The sequence below is a fragment of the Cydia splendana genome, chromosome 14 (assembly GCF_910591565.1).
Source record: "Cydia splendana chromosome 14, ilCydSple1.2, whole genome shotgun sequence".
NCBI lineage: Eukaryota > Metazoa > Arthropoda > Insecta > Lepidoptera > Tortricidae > Cydia > Cydia splendana.
In genome coordinates, this window is record NC_085973.1 from 2101376 (window position 1) to 2125528 (window position 24153).

Consider the following 24153-nt stretch of genomic DNA (forward strand, 5'->3'; position numbering starts at 1 on the left):
TGAACTCACAGCCTCTGGATCAATACTCCAGCGCTCTGCCATCTGAGCCACCAAGACCTCATCCATATGATCCATAGCCATCAAATCTTTCCACCATATCCCAAGACAATAATTTTCCACTTTCAAATTTATTCTAAGCTTAATCGCTGCTTTGTCGAGGAACTTATCAATTGTGTACTGTTTTAGAAAAATTTACGAAACAAAATTTCCCATACAGGATTGGCCGCATTGAACTTATTAGTAATAGTACCACACAAATGTGTGTCAAGGTCTATGAACAGTGTTTTTGTAAATTGGCAGTGTTGAAACATGTACACTCCTTTTTGAAGATTCTCATACTGTAGCATCTTTAGAAAACCTTGGCAAAGCTCATTACAATATCATGGACTCACTTGGACGATCTTTTGCATAGTAACAGGTCACCCAACATCCAACAATAATATTTGCCTGTGATTGTAATTGAATATGTAACCTTTGACTTTCCCTGCACTTGCTTTAATCTCAAACATTAAGACAAAAATTTCCCGAATGGGTCAAAAAACTTCGTATAATTTTCCTTTTGAGTATATATAGAACTATTCAAAACAGTTTGTAATAGCCAACAAACCATATTTTAATGTAAATACAATGAAAACAGTAAACATACCCTCCAAAACGGGTCCGCAGCTTTTGCGACTTCTTGTAGGTTTCCATAGTTGACGCCTTTCTTCCTCTGCTCTTCTCTAAAATCTTGCATGAAAAAGTAGTATGCGTTTTGCGGTGGCTTTTTCGGCATTTTTACTACCAGAAAATAATCTTTTATCCAAGCTAAACAGTATTTTTTTCCGGAAATCGTCCGCGTCCGAGTCGGCACAGGAAGGAGAATGAATGAATTGAATGAATATTGAATGAAATACAACCATATTTCAGTGAATACAACACAAGAATTACATTCATTATATTATTTAGGCCCCGTTCGCACGGCAGCTTTTTCAACGCGCGTTAAAAAAGCGTTTGAATGACACAAATGGATAACCATGTATGTATTCACACGAAGGCGGTTTTTAAGCGCGGCGCTTTTTTATCGAGCACTGTTCGATTTTCGGCGTTGAGCGTTGGCGTCAAATTGAATAGACCATACGGAAATCCGTGTATCTGTTCTCACAAGCGTTGAAAAAGCGCCGGCGCTGCTGTCAGTTGGCTGTCAAGTGTCAATTTTTGGTGTCAATCGTCAAGATTATTATTAGTTTCACCTTAAAAATGTCAACTTATGCTTACAAATTCCTGAAATATTCAAGCTATATTCAAATAATACGTCGTAATAGCAAATAAAGTATGGCTTTGCTGAGATGCGTACGTGGCAGTACGACTCACAAGTGATTTTTAAGCGTTCATATGAACACAAATATTGGAAACGGTAAAAAAGCGCCAACGTCGGGTTTTAACGCAACGCTTTTTAAGCTGTCGTGCGAATGGGGCCTTGGTTACATTTATATTATACGCTGTAATGAATATTTCTTTGTAAAATATAAGTTACAAATATATTGTTCACACAAGAATTTGATCTGTCAATTTGTCAAAAAACCGTTTGTTTTATTAAAATAGAACGTAGGGATTATATGCTCTTTGTATTAAAATTATTATAAATTAGTGTAGAGTTGTATGGTTTTTCAAAATTTATGCATTGTGACTTGATTATTTATCTTTTATCTACAAAAGTAAATTTGTATTTTTAGCAACGATTTTCAATGTAGGTCGAACAGGCGAAATCAATCGTTCTTCACTTGTCTTGTTATTTCATTCATTGATATCATTCGTTCAGTCAGTCAGTCAGTGATGATATGACAGCGCGAGCTGTAGTGTTTGTGTTTCGCGACTTATAAATCTCTAAATTATTCTTTTTATCTTCTTTCTGAGTAACAGTCGGTAAACATAACTTAAATTAGTAGATTTATCAGTTCAAAATAGGCAAATAAGATAAACTCTCATGAGTAATAAGTGAACGAGTGTGTGAGACGAGGTATGTTTATAATTCCTGTAATTTAGTAATCGGGTTTTGGAGTTAACTGTTATTTGGAGATGCGATGAGTTCTGCTCGGATGACCGTGGATGAGCTAAATCTCTGTTAGAGCAAGGGTAAACACCTAGATATCACGGGAGTGTGTTGATTCGAGCTAAATTGTCAATATCCGCTCAGCAGGGAGTTGTCGTTAGCCCAGCTGCCTACTAGATTTATTCATTTTACACTCGCAACTCGATCACGGCGCAATTATATATAGGAACAAAACGAAGGTGACAAATGTTTTGCATGTCATAAAGCCAGCATTTTGCTGGTTTATGTCTATTTAGTAAGCAACTTAAGGTTAAGTAGATTAGAAGAAGTCTTAGGCCTACATTTTACGTTATTTTATACACGTAAATACAATTAAAATGGGTTACAAGAAGGAAAACAAACATTTTATACAATAAGGAATATAATCTGCTATTAATAAATGCATATAAAGTCAACATTAAAATTATACTTGACTTTGAAGCTGAGTTGACTGGTAGACAATGTCTAAAGGCATTAAGCCTAATTATTTTATGTTATTCAAAAGAATTCATAAACCAGTATATAGGTTTTGTTATGGTTAATAAATACATGATTACCATACTGGTTGTGTAGGGTCATTGTCAGTGTGCTAGTTTTCATCCACTTGACGATAGATAGAGACGATAAACCTTCATTGTTGCACAAAGTTGGACTTATTGCAATCCTTAATATCTAAACAATTTATCTATCTACATTAAAAATTATATTTCACAAGTATCAAATTAAATATGAAATGTATTATTTGTTAATCTGTCAAGTGGACGGAAACTGACACTGGACCATTAATTTCATCACACGAAATTGAAGATTTTTTGACCCCTTTCACACATTGTCACACCTGTACGGATATGATGTTTGTTCTTGTCTATGTGACAGCGTGATAAAATGGTATCAGTCACTTTTAATCGCGCTGTGTTAAAAAGTGACGTGGATAAAGCCATCCATAATAGGCCTGCTGGTCACACTTGGCTAACCCCTCCCCCCTGGTGTGATGTTGATGTCACATATTTGGTAATATTGTTTTCAACAAAATCAACAATTTAAATTAGTTTTTATTAGGGTTATTATAAGGACCTCAGGTATTAATATGATATGATATGATATTTATTTATTTCATAATATTACATTGCATTATAAATTATTATGTTAATATATAAGAATTAATATTATGATCGTCAAAAGTACATTATTAAATACGGGATATTCTAACAAACAATACATAGTTTAAGGTCTCATGAATTCGTCCATACAATATATTGTATTTCCTAGCAGTAATAGGAGAGTAATGTAACGCAACAGTAGATAAAGTAAGAATGATCATGAATGCATATAAACTGCTGAATTTTATTTGAACTCCATGTAATTTTTAGGGTTCCGTACCTCAAAAGGAAAAAAAACGGAACCCTTATAGGATCACTCGTGTGTCTGGCTGTCCGTCTGTCACAGCCTATTTTCTCTGAAACTACTGAATAAATTAAGTTGAAATTTGGTACATATATGTAAGTCTGTGACCCGAAGACGGACATGTAACGTAAATAAATGAATTATAAACATAGGCTGTTTTAGGGGGTAAATGAGACAGTCAAAAAACAAAGTTTTGCAAACTATCTTGTGTCATATATTAAATGAAAGAGCTCATTGTGAGAATATCAAATATATATTTTTTATAATTTTAAGATAAATAGTAGTAGTAGTAGTAAAACACTTTATTGTACAAAAATCAAAACAAAACAGGAAAAATAACATTCGTCATTAGTATCAAAGGCGAACTTATCCCTTCAAGGGAATAGTTTAGAAGTAATTTAAGAAAATAGGTAAAAAGTTACCGTCCCCCCCCCTTATCTCCGAAACTACTGGGTATACAATTTTGAAAAAAATACACAAAATAGGTCTTTATCTGTAGATCTCATGACATTTCACTCACAATCCACATCAAAAAATACATTTTTAAAAATTGTGTAATGTACGGAACCCTTGGAACGCGAGTCCGAATCGCACTTGGCCGGTTTTTGTACACAACTACAGTAAAATGTTATTCGTTAGATTTTTATCTACACCTACAACATAAATAACAATCCATGAATAAAAAAATAATTTTTAAGTGCAATAATTGCAGTTATTTATGTATGCTTGTAACTGTTAATGAAGCACTTAGTCATATTCTTATATCTATAAGTGCTTTACATTAAGTGGTCTAACTACATTGACATATTTAATGAGTTTCCAGTTAAATACATAACAAGGATTATTGATGGTTAGTTATCTCTTATCAGTATTGAATTGTTCAGAATATACAATGTTGCCAACATATACTCTGACAAATATGATTTAAGTCTCTTCAAAGTAATAGATGGAATAGATCAGACAAGATTAACACATTCACTGCCCCCTGCCCCCGACGCACATGTGCGTCCACCGTCATACAAGTTTGTTCCTAGGCCACGCCCCCTGGCAGTGAATGCGTTAATCAGTGGTCAGCTGTTATACAAAAAAATCATTACAGCTGGATAAAAACTATAATGAAAGTATTCTATCATTATTTAGAATAATATATGTAACCTTTATTCATGTTCTCTGAAGCGTGACCTGTCTCTAATAGATCAAATGCATCTCCATTTCAAAGTTAACTTTCATACTATGAAATTAAGTGCTATATTACAATGTGTTCCGACGGTTGGTGATAGTCCACCGTGATGATACATAATGACGATGTTTTCCATTGTTGATGACATTTGCATTTATTTTAAACAGCTCTAATGTGTGTTCGGTTGATGGGCAGTGAGTCGTATATTTTTTAGGTACCTAAGTATTGTTAGTAAAACTATTCATGAGTGGTTATGCGTTATGCACATACTACGTGTAAACTTTTCTTTCATACCTATCACATTGCATTCTATTTGCCAGAACATGCAACATTTGTTAGTTGCAGTATATATTCTTTATTTTTGTATATGTTAAAGTCATTGACATAGATATCTAGGGACTGGCTTTACGGGCAATAATAATGAGGCATGACAGGGGCCAGTACAGCGGTGTGACACCGCTACAACCCGATTGGTTGATGTGTTCGCATCACGCACGCGAGTGGTTGATGAGTTCGCATTACGCGCGATATTGCTCGCAACTAGTCGCGTTAGACTGCACGATTGGCTGGAATTCGTGAGTAACGCCGCTGAACTAGTACCATTTTTAGTGCCTGTAACGCCCGTCCTTAGATATTATGCGTCAATGGTTAAAGTATAAATTTTGTTCCAGAAATGCTGTAAACACGCTGCGCGGCGATGAAACACTACTCCAATGGCCACATGACATTGAACGACTATCTGATGATGTACCTGGCACGATGGAAGCGTGTGGCTGTGGTACTACTGGTCATATGGATCGTTGTCACATACCTATTTATAGCCCCTCTCAGGTACAGTATCTTTATTGTGAAACTTGTTATTATGATTATCAAAATCTGCAAAGAGTAATATTGAAACTTACTGTTTGTAAAATGACCAAACCCTTCAGTGGGCATCGGAGGGCCTACCGCGGACACCTAAGTTCGCAAATTTCAGGCATCTTTCTCTTATTACTCCAATTTAGGCGTAATTACAGTGACAGAGAAGGATGCCCGCAATTTGCGAACTTCGGTATTCGCGGTAGGCCTTTGGATTCTAAGAGGCGCCTTCGGCTACCTTCACTATACTTCGATAGCTACATACAGCAGTGGGCGCAGCACGGTTCCATTTTTATCGTCTATCACTATGCGCGTCCCTTACGTACTTGTTAGAACGTGACAGGCATGGTGACAAGGGATAAAAACGCGACCGTGCTAAGCCGCCTGGTTTAGGCAAATTTTTGAGAACCCAACCTGTAGTACAGTCAGCAGCAGAAGTAGCTAAGCGGGCGAGGTGTTCAAAATTACCTTGACACACTCTTGTTCTCTTAACATTAAAGTCGCGTCAAGATCATTGATCGTTCAAGATCACACCTGGCCCGCTAAGCAACTTCTGCTGCTGCCTTTACCTACATAATCATAATCATTTATTCGTCGCAATCCATGGTAACTACTTATTACAGATGTTTTAAGTTTAATTGAGTACAGGGCGTGCAACATATTATACGTACATAGCAGGGATGTAACGGATGTGGTTTTATCGGAACCGAAAACGGAAACAGATGTTTTCATTTTAGTTTAACGGAACCGAAAACGGAAACGGAACCGAAAACGGAAACGGAACCGGAAACGGAACCGAAAACGGAACCGGAACCAGAATCGGAGCCTGACTTTTTAACGATGTAGTCGTTTTCCCCTTTCTAGAATAAACCTTCAGACAAAGTTTACACTTAGCCGTGTGACGTGTGAGACGTGTCCCACTAACTTCATCAAAATAGTTCCAAATCGAACTTGATTCGGCTTCTTTGTGCGTTTTTTTACACACTAACATTCACCACACACACTACACACAGTCAGTAGTCAGTACACAACAGAACACATACGATTTTAATTTTAATAACACGAATAAAACAAAGTATACAAACAAACAACAAATTAGCGTAGCACGTGGCAAGCGGGGCGATGAGCGAATGACTGGTATGATACTTGTACATATTATTGATGTACGCCGCCGCCGCGCGAAGCATTGACATCCGTTATAACTTCCGTTTCAAACATAACGGAACCGGAACAGAAACGGATGTGTAATACCAAACGGAAGTTCCGCCTTAACGGAAACGGAACCGGAGCTCCGTAACATCCCTGGTACATAGGGTACACACTTTTCTATGGCACATAATAAATACGATATAATACAAACAAACAAAAAATTATACATTAAAAATAACTATGTATATAACTTTTCATTTTTTATATACTGGGGGATGTGGTTATATATTCGAATGGACATCTCAAACATCGACGAGATTTTGACTATTAAAAAAATATATTTAGAGTACTTTTTGTAAGCCTAAAATAATCGTGATTGGACATCTAAAGAGCCTTGGTTCACCGACCCTTGCATAAAGACTAATTTTACGAGCCATTGAAAAGTAAGTTAACCTCTCTTCTCTATTCTTTGCTTTTCTCTATTCCTTATCTCTGTAAATTTCCTTTCCCTTTCGTCCTTTTGGCCACGACACCAAACCCCTTCTCAAAAAAAGCCGTCGCTGGTCACTGCGTCGACCAAACTGCGTAGTTACTTAAAAAAAAACGAGCCATTGAACTATTATTACTAACGTATAGAACCGGCACAGAGAACCAGAGTATTTTGCGCCATGAGTTGATGTTGTTTTGACAACGAACCATAGAAGCGGAGCGTGAATCTCGCGACCTAAGGGGCTATTCATAAATTACGTCATTTCAAATTAAGGGGGGGCATCTGGACATCGGATGATGGTAGCATGACGTAGGAGGAAACGGAAGTTCGAAGCATGATTTTTGGATGATTTTTGGGGGGGGGGGGGGGCAAAAATCGTCAAAAATCGATGACGTAATTTATGGACAGCCCCTAAACGCGTAAGCGCTATGAATTTTACGGCGCTTACGACGTTTTGGTCGCGTGATACATGTTGTGATTGTGACAATTTCATTGTTTGGTATGGCTTCTCTATAGTAATAATAACCCAATTTTACGAGCAACAGAATTAAATAAGGCTGTTTTTCAGGTGCACAGGTAACACAGATGAAGTGTCGGAGTTCCAGGAGAGGCTGAAAAGGGTGTCCTCGCAGCTGGACGTGCTGAAACAGCAGCACAATAACCTTATAGCGCAGATCAAGAAGTCGCCAGGGTAAGCTATTTTATTCATTCACTGCTGAACTACGCTCGTAGCGCTACCACAGAATAACTATAGTACTACCGTACAGAAAGGACACTTCCTACGAAACCGAAGTTTGTCAGCGATTCAGGGTCGAATCATGATATCTCTTTCTAACTTATCTAGTTAGACTTTCGACTATTTAGGGTTGTCAAAATTCAAGTAATCATCTTATCTGTGGTCGTGCACGCAAAGGGACGTCAAGTTGTGTCAACCCTAGTAACTGCTCGGAGCAATGCTGAGCCGAACGGAGCCGAGTTTGCCCAAAGTCAGGAGTGTCTCCCCTCTGGCGCTACGATGGGATATATATAGGATAGTTTTCTCGATATAATACTTAGGCGCTATTTATTTCCATGTAGCTACAAAGAAATTAACCTTATCGACATCTAACAATGTGGTATTTTTTGGTTGAAAAGTCACAAATTATTCCTTTTCGCAGTAAGGGTTAATCGGCAATAAAGGTATTGAAAAACCGGGCAAGTGCGAGTCGGACTCGCGCACGAAGGGTTCCGTACCATAATGCAAAAAAAAACGAAAATAAAAGCACAAAAAAAACGGTCACCCATCCAAGTACTGACCACTCCCGACTTTGCTTAACTTTGGTCAAAAATCACGTTTGTTGTATGGGAGCCCCATTTAAATCTTTATTTTATTCTGTTTTTAGTATTTGTTGTTATAGCGGCAACAGAAATACATCATCTGTGAAAATTTCAACTGTCTAGCTATCACGGTTCGTGAGATACAGCCTGGTGACAGACGGACGGACGGACGGACGGACGGACGGACGGACGGACGGACGGACGGACGGACGGACGGACGGACGGACGGACAGCGAAGTCTTAGTAATAGGGTCCCGTTTTACCCTTTGGGTACGGAACCCTAAAAATAATATATTTATTGATAGAAACTTATAATGATAACCACTGTACTGCCCCACACAAGTGCTAGCCTGGCGGCAAGTTGTACGGCTTTCAAACCGGAGGTCGTGGGTTTGAACCCCCGGTTGTCACCAATATCCATACTTATGTATATATTAATATATTACTATTTTAAATGCGAAAGTGTGTGTGTCTGTCTGTCTGTCTGTCTGTCTGTTCACGCTTAAATCGCTGAACCGAATTAGTTGAAATATTTATATTATAGAGATATTTTGAGTCACGGGAAAGGACGTAGGATAGTTTTTATGTCGGGAATCATCCCTAAAGAGAGTGAAAAGGGGGGATGGAATTGAGAGAGTTAATGAATTGCCTGATCACTGATTGAAACTAATGCTCAAATTTAATTATTGCTATTACACTTTATTCAGGCGCTATGCTTACACTAGCTGCTGTTACTGATTCCACGCAGACGTAGTCGCGGGCAAAAGCTAGTATTATTATATCTGTCACCTATATCTTTCTCGAAACATAAAACACCCAAATATTTTGCAAGTCGCTTTTCGGTGACGAAATAACATTGTAACCAAACCTGTTACATTAGGTACCTTCTTCGTAAAATTGCATTTAAACATTGATACGAGTACATATAACTTTAGACGTCTGCATTTCATGAATAATTTGCATAATTACACAACATGGAAGCTAAAGACATTTAACAAATGACACTTAGGTGATAAATAATTGTCATTCGTCATGGCCAATACTAACAACAACACTTAGAATACCAAAGACATACATATGTAACTTCGTATAAGACGAATAAAGTCTAAGGAAAAAACGTGCCTCGGAATTCGAGTAAAAGTCATTCTCGGGTAGATGGCGCACACACCTTTAGCCTATCCTCGGCTAGATGGCGTGACGACACCGTTTCATATTTAACAATTTTAACACATAGATATCAGTGAATGAACATGGATCAAAATGATATAAAAATAATAAAATCATTTATCCATATATATATACATTTTTTGATAACTTTATACGTTTTCATTTTGAGTTTTAGTCGTGTGTCGATAGATGGCAGTAAATTTACAGTGACTACGAAATTTACAATGACAGGACCCCTCTATACTATCTATTCTTTTTGCCAATACTAACAACAACACTTAGAATAAATAGTCATTTGTCGATCTTATCACAAAGAAATAAGATGCAGAACTGACCAGTTAATTGTGTCAATGATATTATACAAGTGGGTACTCCACCATTACTGAGTACAACATATAAGTAACCACATATATGACTGTTTGTATATCCAAGACTAGTATTAGGCGAAGTGTTTTGCTGAATAACGTATTTGATGAAATTGCGGTGATGTCACTGATGGTAATCTATCAAATTTTCTGACTAAACAGAATAAGTAAGTACATATTAGGTATTATTATTTATTTATTTTAATTTTTATTGCACAATACATGAAGGTACAAATGGCGGACATAATGCTTAAGGCATTCTCTACCAGTCAACCAATGGGTTAAACCAGAAAGAATAAGTAGGTGCAGTGTCTTTAAAAGCAATGAATTTGTAAACAAGACTATACCTATGTGAATATAAACTATATTGATAAACTTACACATACATATTATACTTAATATAAATAAACCTACATAGATACTATACATATTTATATACCTAGTATGAATCATTAAGTTGACGAAGAAGAAAGTTTGTCAAGGAAATGCTTGCTTGGAAAGGGATTGTTTTATCTACTCTCCACGCCTCCCTGAAAGTGCATCAACACCGCAGTAAACTTTTGTTGAGCAACATTAGGTAACTTTCCTAGTTACTTACTGCACAGTGTTGGTCCATAGTTGTTCCACAGAAGTTAACTGATTTATATGTGGATGTATCTTGAATGGATGGTATTACCTCACACTCTCGCTGTGATAGATTGGCTGAAAACGGCCTGACTCTCAGTGCGATTGGCAATGTTGGCTTTTCAAGATGGTCGTATAATACTAAGGCCATATAGTTTTTGCTAGCACTTTTTTACTTTTTCTGATATAGAAAATACATTTTATGTATACAATGGAATGGAACTGTCCAGAAATGTACAAGGTCCATTTTTATTTAAGCATTTTTTTTTCAGATAAATAAGTAGCTTTAACTTCGCTAACGGGGCCCACTGATTAACAGTCCACCGGACGGTATCGGCCTGTCAGTTAGAACAAAATTTTGACAGTTCTGAACAACTGACAGGCCGATACCGTCCGGCGGACTGTTAATCAGTGGGCCCCTTAAAAGCTGAATGCAAATATTTACTGATATTTTAATTTTTAAGAATTTTACCTTCAAAGAAATTACCAGGCAACCTCGAGCAGCGGTATGAGCTGCATATAAATTTTTACATAAACCTTTACATAATTACTGCAATTAAAAAATACCCGTTACAATAGGTAACATAAAAGCCTCCGATATCGTTATCAAGCTCGGAATAATTGATGCTAACCTTGGAACATGGCGCTATCGACCTAGTTGTATCGTAAATATACATATAGGTAGGACAGGACAGGTGTTACTATTAGGGCGATTGTGCACTACAATGAATTTTACTGTCCGGCAGTCTGAGTTTTCATGGTCCGATATGGCATGAAAAAAACGGATGATTGGCTTGTGGACTTGTCCGTCTTTTTACTCGCAGGTGCGGCGTAGTAGCATGAAACACACCCCCCCCTAGCCCGCCCCCCCGCCCGGCCAAGTCATGAATAATACTAATTCCAGACGCAGTGCACAAGCATAAACACGTTTTTCATAGCTGTCATCTCGGACCGGAAAAAAACTGTCCGGAATGGCGAAAAGTAAAATGTCGGACGGTAAAATTACGTCTAGTGCACAAGCTACTATATACATTTAATGGCGTGCCATATCGGACCGTAAAAACTCGGACTGCCGGACAGTAAAATTCATTGTAGTGCACAATCGCCCTTAGGTGGCTGACATTAAACCGGACCTATACCATATGCTTGTACAGTCAGCAGCAGAAGTTGCTAAGCGGGCGAGGTGTTCAAAATTACCTTGTCACCCTCTTATTCTCTTAACAATAAAGTCGCGTCAAGCTCGTTTTGAACACCTGGCCCGCTTAGCGACTTCTGCTGCGGACTGTATGTTCAATAGGTAGGTAGTAAATTAAAGCCTGCCAGGGCCGATCAATTTATACATGATATAGGTAAACTGGATTTTATCCGCGTCTTTAACACATACTTACCCTGCATTTTAACTTTTTAAACCTTCAGAGCCCTCTCCAAACTTTTTAAACGAGGGTCACATTTGATTGCAAGGCTTTCGGATCTAATGCTACTTTTTGCTCGGCCCGGCACGGGGGGCTGGTGGGCCGTATTTCGGAAACTAAAATATCTTATGAACATTTGTGTGAAAATTCTATATTTTCTTTAAAAACGTGCCCAAGCCCGATTCGTACTTGGCTGGTTTTATTTTCATATTTACAAAAATGCCAGAACAAAACGTATTGTTGCCATTTGGGAACGTTTTATCAAATAAATAAAACATAACAAACGAATACCTAAAGACGTCTCATTTCATATTTCATTGAGTGCTGTTATAAGGCTGCTCTTTTGTGAGCTGTAAGCATTTGTAACTTTTGTAAGTGCTTTGTCAAACAACAGTAAATAAAAGCTCCTATTTGAATGTTTTCGCTAAATACAACTAAATTAATTGCCATTTTACTGACTTATGATTAGGGGACTTGACACACCTATCTATATATTTATTAACAACTGTTTAATATCGGATATTTCGTACATAAGTTGTCAGAAACTTATTGATTCCATCTTCAACACTGTTAACAACTATATTGCGAAGCCTTACCCCCTAATTCATAAACGCGCTACAAACCCCAATTAGCTAATAATCGTTTGTGTAAGAAAGGGATAAAACATAATTTAATTAAATCAGTCCTGTAAAGTTTTACAACCACGATCCTCAGCAGTGAGGGAACGACTTAAGGAGGAGGAGGAAAGTTTTACAAATACAAATAATTTATTGAGAAAAGTATAGTACAGTGGTTGTTCTTAAAGACTAAGAATTTATAATAGAGACAAGTGGTTTACAAATGCCTGAACTAGGATTCCCTGTGTTTCAGGCAGCGAAGGACAATATTAATTAATTTTTAATTATTCACTTAATTATAAACTATATGTATTACAAAATATAACTGTAATCACCTTAACAAAGAAGTAGGTTCTTAAGTATTAAATATCACAGAACAGTAGGTAATCATTTTACGACTATAAGTAGGTTCTCTGTATCATCGTACGTCATTTTTTGACGGGCGCGTCGTAGAGTGTTCTTACAACAGGCATAGCTAAGTGGGTATAAGTCTAGTATTGCATTTAACCTGTTGTACAAAAATGGGCCCAAAAAGACAAAAAATCTAGATTAAATAAAAATGTGTTTTCTTTGTACTGTTTGAATACATATAATATCTTTGCGCCTTTTATTTCTATATTCAGAGTTGAAAGTAGTTCTGGCGTGCTGCTTTAGTGTTGTGCTTAATATATATAATTGACGAACAGTCAGTACTTCACATGATTTATAAAGGAGGTCAGTAGGATATATAAGAAGGGCCGGGAGGTAGCTACCTTTAATAGGGCTCTCTGGGCTCTTTCTAGGGTTAGTAGTGTAGTTTTCGCTGTGCCACCCCAGGAAGAAATGCACTAAGTTAGGATCGATTGACATAGTGCAAAGTATACTTGCTTGATTAAATTTGGGTCAGCGATTGAACGAAGTTTTTTGAAAACAAACATTAACTTTCGAACTCTCGTGCACAATGCTTCAATGTGATTTTTGAAGGAGAGGGTTTCGTCTATCATGTTTCCCAAATACTTAATTTTGTCAGTATTAGCTAAAGATTGATATGAACAGAGATTATTCGATTTTTCCTTACAGTTATGTGCGTAAAGTTTGAGGTTATGTGCGTCCGGCTCTGTTTTCCGCATGGAAAATCTTATAAACTTCGTTTTTTCAGAATTCAGTGTTAGTAGGTGAAGTTTAAGCCAGTTAGTTTTATGAATAAGGGGGTTAAAGTAGGTATATCAAAGGTAAAGAGCCGGGGTTCGAACTGCCAGAACACTACACCAGTGTTTCTGCTCATGTAAAATACGTTTAAGAAGCTCAGAACTCATAATAGTCATAATACTCATAATCACTGGCCGCATGGTAAGGAAGCTTAGGGATGGACGTATGGCCACGCGTTGGGCGGACAGTATAACGTCGGAGACAAAAGCCACATTACAGGCTAGCATACACCGGGCCCAAGACAGACCGACCGACCGACTAGAGCACTGGTGCAGAGTGTTCACTGTTCACAGTCGTCACGTCCCTCAGGATACGTCAAAAAGAGAAGAAAATACGTAGCCCTTAGCTTAGGCCTCGTGTAATAATGTTTTTCTAGGGCTCCGTACCCAAAGGGTAAAAACTGGACCCTATTATTAAGACTCCACTGTCCGTCTGTCCGTCTGTCTATCACCAGGCTGTATCTCATGGACCGTGATAGACAGTTGAAAATTTCACAGATGATGTATTTCTGTTGGCTATAAAACAACATATACTAAAAAGTACGGAACCCTCGGTTTATTTTAATAGCCTGTTATAGTGTCCCACTGCTGGGCAAAGGCCTTGTTTTCCACGACTCCCGTTGTTGAGCTTTTTCCGGTCAGTTATAAATGAAGGTGTCTAAGTAGTTCCGCCATCTCCGTCTGGGCCTGCCTCGTCCGCGCTTATTTTGCGGCATCCACTTGGTGGCTATACTAGCCTATAATGTTAAAAATAAAAAATTATAATGAGGATAACCGCAAGTGTATATGCTTCGTTTCCTCGATATACAATTATTATCGAGACTTGGAATACTTAACAATTAAATTCGCTTTTAAGTGATAAGACTATTTAATGCATGTCTACCGTCCTTAACTACACGTATTTCATGTTGGCTTATTCGTTTTTTTAGGGTTCCGTACCCAAAGGGTAAAAACGGGACCCTATTACTAAGACCTCGCTGTCCGTCTGTCTGTCTGTCGGTCTGCCTGTCACCAGGCTGTATCTCATGAACCGTAATAGCTAGGCAGTTGAAATTTGATGAAATCACGGATGATGTATTTCTGTTGCCGCTATACAAATACTAAAAACAGAATAAAATAAATATTTAAATGGGGCTCCCATACAAAAAACGTGTTTTTTTGCCGTTTTTGCGTAATGGTACGGTACCCTTCGTGCGCGACTCCGACTTGCACTTGGCCTGTTTTTTATTTATTTAATTATTCTAAAATTGTAGTTAAAATTGAAGAGTTGAATCTGAAGTTGTTTTCTGTAATATACTTATTTAATGTAGGTACTTATTCAATACTCTTGGGTGTAAGGAAAAAACATCCTGTTTGTCCTAGATTATGTTTAGTCTACAAGAAACATTGTTTATCCTCCTGTCAATTACTAAACTTCACTAACTCTTAAGACAACGATTGAACCCAATTTATCGATTTGATCCCAATTATCAGCGTAAATTTATAGGCGTAGGTACAATAGCCATCAGATATATCGGAGCGGCCAAGATGCTCAAAAATATCTGAACACGCACTGTAACGCCTTGACGATAGAAGCTTGTTCAGATATTGTGAGCATCTTGGCCGCTCCGATATATCTGATGGCGACTGTACCTATTAGCATCATAAGACCCAAGCCATTTTAGCACTTTTGAATTCGGAACTTTCTTTTATGTCTATAAGAGTTCATAACTCGAATTTGTACTTGTACTTGTACAAGTACGCGGGGACTTACGAGGTTAAGCAGTAGATGTGCGAGCAGCTCCGCCTGTGTGTTGTCCGTTTTTGGTCATTTTCCTTCTGAAATATCGTATTTTAATGAAACATTTAGTTCCGCAAAGCAGCAGGGATATTACTAAATTTAAAAACGGAAACTTACTTGATTGGACGTCGGTTTAAAAATATTAAAATACCATCCCCGCTATTATAAAGATCGATCCTCATTTCATTCATCAAAATTGGCTCAGCAGTTGTGACGCTGCGGTACAAAGTCAAAGTCAAATGATTTATTTCTAAACATAGGTAACAGTGTTGGTACAAAAAGCACGTGAGAACGCTATGTTTCGCCGATAGGCATACAAATTTGAGATTAGGTATACACATACCAATTGAAATACCTTATTTCATGCAAATATACTTAATAATATTATAATAATCAATTATACTCACACTTATTAAGTGCACGAAAACAAAGTCCATGTTGCAGAGATGAAAATGTTGAGATGGGCAGCAGGCGTAACAAGACTCGATAAAATACGGAACGAGTATATCAGAGGGAGTTACAAAGTTGCGCCCATCACAGAAAAGATCACTGAAAGCCGACTCAGATGGTATGGCCACATAATGAGACGTCCCGAAGATCACGTGGTCAGGAAGGCGCTGGCAATGCCATGCACCAGAAAAAGCAAAGGAAGACCCAAAACCACGTGGCTGGCTACCATAACCCGCGACTTGGAGCGAGCCCAACTTACAGCTGCGACAACCCAGGACAGACCGTCCTGGCGCCTTAGAACGAGGAGAGCCGACCCCAAATGATGGGAAGTGGCAAGGAAGAAGAAGAAGAAGAATAATCAATTATACTTACAGTAAAATGAATTGTCAAATATTTCAGTTAAAATCATATTAAGTTCATAATTGCGCGTACACGGCACAAACTAAACTGTCCACCTTATGCGTTTTGTAATAAGGTCCACCGATGTACAGTTAAGAGTAATACATAGCTGTTTGTAGTTTTGTACATAACTGCTTAAACTGTAACCCTTCCCGTAGTCTCGTAAAAATCAGTTACAGTTTTTTTAATATCGTATAACACATGCCTCGAATAAAATGTAGTAATATTAGAAATAAGGACTTACCTTTTATTATCTCTCTCCTTTGTTCCAGGTTACGCAGCAATCTCAAAGATCTAGACCCTAGTCTGCTCCTAGACTCAGGTCAGGGCCCAACCGAAGAATACGAGAATCTCAGACGTCGAATACACTCCAACACTAAAGAGCTGGGGTACTATATCAGCCATGAGCTGAACAACGTTATGAAGAACAGTGAGAATAGAGAAGAGAAGTTAGTTGCTATTATGGAGCAGATAAATGAAAGACAGAGGTTAGTATTACTTTTTTTTTTACTCTCGAAGAATACGAAAATCTCAGACGTCGAATACACTCCAACACTAAAGAGCTGTGGTACTATAAGCCATGAGCTGAATAACTTTATGAAGAACTGTGAGAATAGAGAAGTTAGTTTCCAATATAAAGCAGATTAATGATAGATAGGGGTTAGTATTACCAAAGACATATGTAACTTCGTATAAGACGAATAAAGTCTAAGGAAAAAACGTGCCTCGGAATTCAAGTAAAAGTCATTCTCGAATAGATGCCGCACACACCTTTAGCCTATCCTCGGCTAGATGGCGTGACGACACCGTTTCATATTTAACAATTTTGATACATAGATATCAGTGAATGAACATGGATCAAAATGATATAAAAATAATAAAATCATTTTATCCATATATATACATTTTATGATAACTTTATACGTTTTCATTTTGAGTTTTTGTCGTGTGTCGATAGATGGCAGTAAATTTACAGTGACTACAAAATTTACAATGACAGGACCCCTCTATACTATCTATTCTTTTTGGTATTACCTATTTTTACTCTCGAAGAATACGAAAATCTCAGACGTCGAATACACTCCCAACTCTAAAGAGCTGTGGTACTATAAGCCATGAGCTGAATAACATTATGAAGAACTGTGAGAATAGAGAAGAGAAGTTAGTTTCCATTATGGACCAGATTAATAATAGACAGAGGTTTGTATTAATTTTTATCGATTTTTTAACCTTTGAAGATAAGAATATCAGCTGAATAGTTATATTCCAACACTAAAGAGCTGTGGTACTATATAAGTCATGAGCTAAAAAATGTTAGGAAGAGCAATCAGAATAGAGAAAAAAAGTTAGTTAAAACCAAAATATTACTTTGCTAATCTGCGAAAAGATAACGTGCTAGTCAATCAGTGCTAACCCGTTATACTTACTTGCGTATTTTTTACATGCAATTAATGTTCCCACCCTCCCACCGCAAAAATAAATATGCAAATAAATATAACAAACCACCACCAAAAGAAAAATACTCGAAAAAAGTTAGTTAAAGATGGAGCAGATTAATGATACACAAAGTTTGGTATTATGTACCTACTCGAATTTAATCGAATAACATTTTTTTTTAAATGTTAGTATTACTTGTTATTATTTAATCAAAATAATTTTAATAGGCGGTTTTTAGCTTAAGATTCTTTAGATGAAATATCTGTATGATCCCGCAATTCAGCTGAATCTCGGATAATACCGAGAATCGACTGAAGCAAAGCATCGCATACCATCAATCTTCCGTTAAGGATTCCTCGAAGGCCAGATGTGTTTACATTTCTGCAAATTCGTTGTTTATTTACGCTATTCCTTTTAGTTAATATCGTTATGACCTTTCAACTCGTGGCTATTCTAAGAAATAATAGACGTAAACAAGCCCTACTAATATTGTTAATGCGAAAGTAACCCTTTCTTTTTTAGGGTTCCGTACCCAAAGGGTAAAAACGGAACCCTATCACTAAGACTCCGCTGTCCGTCTGTCTGTCTTCTTCTTTCATAAGTAATTTAATGATTTTTAAAAAGCGTTTGTCAATTAAAATACGCGTCAATATCGCGTAGTCTTTTTCTAATGCTAAATAAACGAACTACAGTAGGTAATAATAATAAACAATAACTCTGTGCATGTATTTTGAATACTAGCTTATATTATGCAAATATTGTTGTAGCGAGCTGTTGTTTTCGTGTACACGTGTGTTTTACTTGTGACCTGAATTTACACACAATATACATATTATTGAGAAATCTAGCCGACTTGAATAGAACAAAGTGAAACAGTGTCATTATAATCGTCATATTTTCATAAAGAAACACATTAATGATGACTTTGTCGCACACTGTTATTGCAAATGCCACGCAGAGTTAGCCTGGTCCGAACCCTTATGGTCATCCTTTATTTACAACCTATCAAAAAAACATTCCTTTTCAGCTCCCTCATATCAGACCAGGACAAGCTTCCAGAGCTGGACGGCTACCACGAATGGCGGAAAACGGAGGCGGCCAACGTCAGTGACCTCATACAGAGGAGATTGTATCACCTCCAGAACCCGCCAGATTGCAAGGATGCGAGGAAAGTCATCTGTAATCTAAATAAGGTATGTTTAACCTAAGAAAACTCTTCAGCTCTCTCCTATCAGACCAGGAGAAGCTTCCAGAGCTGGACGGCTACCACGAATGGCAGAAAACGGAGGCGGCCAACGTCAGTGACCTAATACAGAGGAGATTGTATCACCTCCAGAATCCGCCAGATTGCAAGGATGCGAGGAAAGCCATCTGTAATTTGAATAAGGTATGTTTTAGGTTAAAAAGTCCTGTAAAACGCAGTCATTAAGCCCCATTTAGACGGATAGAAAACTTGAATGCAAAATTCGATACATTACAGAGTAGGCATAGTCGTTCGATTTGTAGCTGGCCCCAAACGGCCAATCCTTTGACTATTGTTAAGTAATGAATTCAGTCGATCAAATACCGCAATGTAACGAAAATCGCATACAACTCCTTGAACCGTCTACATGGGGTGAGATTCTGGACTAAATTATTATTTAAAATACACTTTAATTATTTTCAAATACGCATTCGTTGTAAGGCTGAGAAGTTCTGATATCAATCGCTTATGTAGTTGAGAAAATCGTAAAGACCGTTTTTATAGCTGGTCGGCAACGGCTATTTATTTACGGAATGTAAGTGCTCGTGAAAACGGCAATAAAATTGGCAAAACAATTAGTTTATCGATTAATTCAGAGCGTGACAAAGAGATATAAAAAAATTGACATACGAGGGGTGTTCAAAATATTCTCGGTATGAGAATGAAAACAAACAAGTACGAAAAGTTTGATATTTTTATTTTTCAATATACTCCCCCCCTATGTTCATACACTTAAGAGATCGATCAATTATTTTTTTTAATCCCTCATAAAAATATTTTTTATCTTTGGTGTAAAAATGCTCCTCCACTGCCGCCTTCAATGCTTCATCGTCAGAAAATTTATTTCCACGCAGATCCTTTTTAAGATTGGGGAACAAAAAGAAGTCGCTGGGGGCTAAGTCCGGGCTATACGGTGGGTGAGTAACAGTTTCAAACCCACATTCAACAATAGCTGCCTTGGCAATATGAGCAGTATGGACGGGGGCGTTATCATGCAGAAGCAGAACACCTTTGGTTAACTTTCCTCGCCTCTTTTCTTTGATTGCATCCTTTAACTGACGTAGAATATTAGCGTAGTACTGTCCTGTGATACTGACACCTTTTTCTTTATAGTCGATTAGTAATACTCCTTCACAATCCCAAAATATCGTGGCCATGACCTTGCCAGCTGAAGGCATGACCTTGAATTTCTTGGGATGAGCTGAACCCTTAATGTGCCACTGCATGGACTCTTGTTTACTCTCTGGGTCATAATGATGAACCCAGGTTTCATCTCCAGTAACTATTCTTTGCAGCACCTCATCAGGATTTTCACCGCACAGGTCAATAAAATCGGAACAACAAGCAACACGCATGTCTTTTTGAAGCCGAGTCAGCATTCGCGGAACCCATCTTGCACTTACTTTTGACATATTAAGATGGTCATGGATAATATCATGTACGGTACCAATAGAGAGATTGGTTACTTGAGCTATAGATTTTACTTTCACTCGACCATCTTCTAATATAAGTTTTTCCACTTTATCTATATTTTCTTGTGAAGTAGCTACTACAGGCCGGCCAGGTCTAGGGTCATCTTCAATACTCTCCCTTCCACGTTTAAACTCGCTTGACCACTTTTGAATGGTAGATAAAGAAGGAGCAGACTCGCGGTAAACACAATCCATTTCCTCTTTTATGGTTTTTTGATTTTTACCCTGTTTTGTCAAGAATTTTATGACGCATCGATGTTCTAATTTTGTTAACATTGTCAATTCGCACATGATGTCCGTGTTTGTTCAGCAATTGCAGAAAAACAAAAGAACATCTCGGTTCGAATTATACTTTTTTTTAATGTCAACGAATAAACCTTAGCGGCCAGTAACGAAAGAAATTTTAGAAGAGGTTGTAAGATATCAATACCGAGAATATTTTGAACGCCCCTCGTACATAAAACCAAACACATTGTGTACGTTCGTAGTGTCGTACATAATAAGAGTCTTAAGGAAATTATATCTGTCTAATAATAATCATGATGCATATGACACAGTTCTAGAGGTCCTGCGGGCGCAGCATGGTTCCATTTTTATCGCCTGTCGCCCGTCCCGTCACTTTCGCACTTAAATACTTGTTAGAACGTGACAGACATGGTGACAAGCGATAAAAATGCGACCGTGCTACCGCCGCTGGCCCCGTAGACAACATGCCAATCGCTAACGCTCCGTAGCGAACGAAACGCGAATGTCACTGTCACACTAATATGGAAGAGCGAGAGAGACACAAAGCGATTCGATAGCGAAGCGCAAGCGATAGTCACCTTGGCTAGGCCGCCTGGTCTATAATATATCACACTGTAGTACATTCATCTCCCTATCCCATTCACATAACTTCCATAATTATCTCGGCCGTCAAATTCACTTACAAATAAGTCTATTTTTGGTCCCAAAGCTATAATTACACTATCAATGCACCTGCTCGGGTCATTGCCCCCGCTGTGTCGACATGATTTGTCGGTTTCGACACATCACATGTCGGTATTGTCGGTGGGTAACCTTATTAACACAATAGTGTGAATCAGTTCTAGTGAACACATTATAGGGCTCATTTAGACGACGCGAGAACTCGCATGCGAGTTTCATTACACTGCGGGTTTTGATCGGTCGGTTGAATCGGACGTAACCAACAGTCCGCAATGTAACTAAAATCGCATGCGATTCGCGCGCCGTCTGAATCAGCCCTAAATAATTTTAAGAATAGAGTTTATGGATAACGTGGAAAAAACAAATATGTCAAAATCTCGTATTTTGCTTGTATAGTTTTTCACTACAACTGTGATCGGTACAATAGGAATAATTGATATAATTACACGAGTATCTGGATTTCAGCCCGCAACCTCGTCTGCGTAGAATGATGATGATGATTGATAAAGATTATCGGCCCAATTCGAACTTTAAGATACGTCAAATAATAGATATGGAAACCATATGGATCGGATATGTCTGTGTCAAACAAGTGTCAAAAGTGAGGTTTCTACAAACAAAAACTTCACTTTTGACACTTGTTTGACACTGACATATGCAATCTATATCGTTTCCATATCTATTATTTGACATATCTTAAAGTTCGAATATGGCTGTATGTCCTTTCCCGGGCCTCAATATATCTCCATACTCATTAAATCGGTGGAGCGGTTTAAGCGAGAAGAGGTAACAGACACACGGACAGGATAATAGCGTCTTTTGAGCGTCGGCGTGTAGTCAACTCTATGGCTGCTGCTCGACGCAACGTTGGCGCCACTGCGCAGCGACGCCATTTCCCATAGCGCTGACTAGAAGCCGACGCTCAAAACACGCTAGTGTGGGAGGCCCATAATTATCTGCTTCTTTAGTTTAGTCGGACGAAGTCGCCGGCGCAGGCTAGTGTCAATACACTTGTTATAAAATTAGTTTACATCATCACAATTTGAACTGCTGACCCCTGTTTAGAAATTCGTCTATTATCTATGACTTCTATGACTAATTTATCTTAAATACTATACTTTACTGGTATCAAACCGGATAATATTGACGCGGTTTACTACATTGTTACAATTTATAACGTTTAGTTTACACATTAACACGTTCACTGCGGCGATAAGCAGTGAGTGACTTTAAATTCCGGTTTATTTTCCTCGTATTTTGTAAACTACGTGGTTTACAATTACATCGCGTTATATGGCGATAATAATATGAAACAATGCCTCAGGCTACTAAATTCGACTTATGATGATAATTTAATAATATGTTTACAAGTTAGTTAATAAAATACTCTTAGAGTCTACCATAATAATATGAAATAATATAAATGGATAGATGTATGAAATTAGCGCGTCAGCATTATTCAAAATTTGGCCCGGAAGTATGCTAATTAGGCCCCCAAAAAGTGCCAAAGGTCCCTGAATTAGGGCAATTAACTTTAATTAATACAAACGTCACTTTTAGGTACTCCATCAGATTAAAAATACAACTTGTGTGCTATCTGACTTTATGACATTTGCTTGCCAATGACGTGTCTTACATATATAGTGTTTACAATCTAAACGGGGCAGTAAGGGGATTTCAGAAATTACCTATAGATATATGTATATCCCACCAAAAACATTTTCATGTAAATGTTGCTAAGACCTCAGTTATTTAAAAAAAAAACAACAAAGCGCTTTGACATGTATGGCCTTAATTGCCTTATCAAATTAACAGGAAAAACAGGCATTATATTAAGAACATCACAGTTTTGTTGTGTTATAATAACAATTAAAACTTTTAAAAACTATTCCGGTATTGTTTTTTATAACTAATAGAAAAAGGTATTCTCTTTTTTCTTTCCAGGGCTGCGGCTTCGGCTGTCAACTCCACCACATAGTGTACTGCCTGATATTCGCGTACGCCACGGAGCGGACGCTAATTCTCAACTCCAAGGGGTGGAGATACAACAATAGGGGCTGGGAGTCCGTGTTCCACCCCATATCTGATACGTGTACCAGCTCGTACGACGACCCCGTGGTGCAGTGGTCAGGTAAACACAGCTCCACCACATAGTGTACTGCCTGATATTCGCGTACGCCACGGAGCGGACGCTAATTCTCAACTCCAAGGGGTGGCGATACAACAATAGGGGCTGGGAGTCCGTGTTCCACCCCATATCTGACACGTGTACCAGCTCGTACGACGACCCCGTGGTGCAGTGGTCAGGTAAACACAGCTCCACCACATAGTGTACTGCCTGATATTCGCGTACGCCACGGAGCGGACGCTAATTCTCAACTCCAAGGGGTGGAGATACAACAATAGGGGCTGGGAGTCCGTGTTCCACCCCATATCTGATACGTGTACCAGCTCGTACGACGACCCCGTGGTGCAGTGGTCAGGTAAACACAGCTCCACCACATAGTGTACTGCCTGATATTCGCGTACGCCACGGAGCGGACGCGAATTCTCAACTCCAAGGGGTGGCGATACAACAATAGGGGCTGGGAGTCCGTGTTCCAC

General features: G+C 38.2%; 2 protein-coding genes across 3 annotated transcripts in view; one reads left to right on the forward strand and one right to left on the reverse strand.

Annotated features, from left to right (window-relative positions):
• LOC134797050 (protein maelstrom homolog) overlaps positions 1 to 24153 on the reverse strand; it is a 117327-nt gene that overhangs the window by 26583 nt on the left and 66591 nt on the right. The window contains exon 2 of one of the 2 annotated variants that reach the window (XM_063769270.1): positions 647 to 807. In XM_063769270.1, coding sequence (XP_063625340.1) covers positions 647 to 775 — 129 coding nt within the window. In that variant the 5' untranslated portion in view covers positions 776 to 807. Of the gene's footprint in view, positions 1 to 646; positions 848 to 24153 lie in introns of those variants that run through there. The other variant, XM_063769269.1, reaches the window with a different exon arrangement.
• Positions 1815 to 24153, forward strand: part of LOC134797029 (alpha-(1,6)-fucosyltransferase) — a 42505-nt gene continuing 20166 nt past the window's right edge. The window contains exons 1-6 of the mRNA XM_063769232.1: positions 1815 to 1999; positions 5327 to 5486; positions 7721 to 7843; positions 16743 to 16958; positions 18935 to 19100; positions 23494 to 23680. Of these exons, the coding sequence (XP_063625302.1) occupies positions 5353 to 5486; positions 7721 to 7843; positions 16743 to 16958; positions 18935 to 19100; positions 23494 to 23680 (826 nt within the window). The 5' untranslated portion in view covers positions 1815 to 1999; positions 5327 to 5352. The remainder of the gene's footprint in view (positions 2000 to 5326; positions 5487 to 7720; positions 7844 to 16742; positions 16959 to 18934; positions 19101 to 23493; positions 23681 to 24153) is intronic.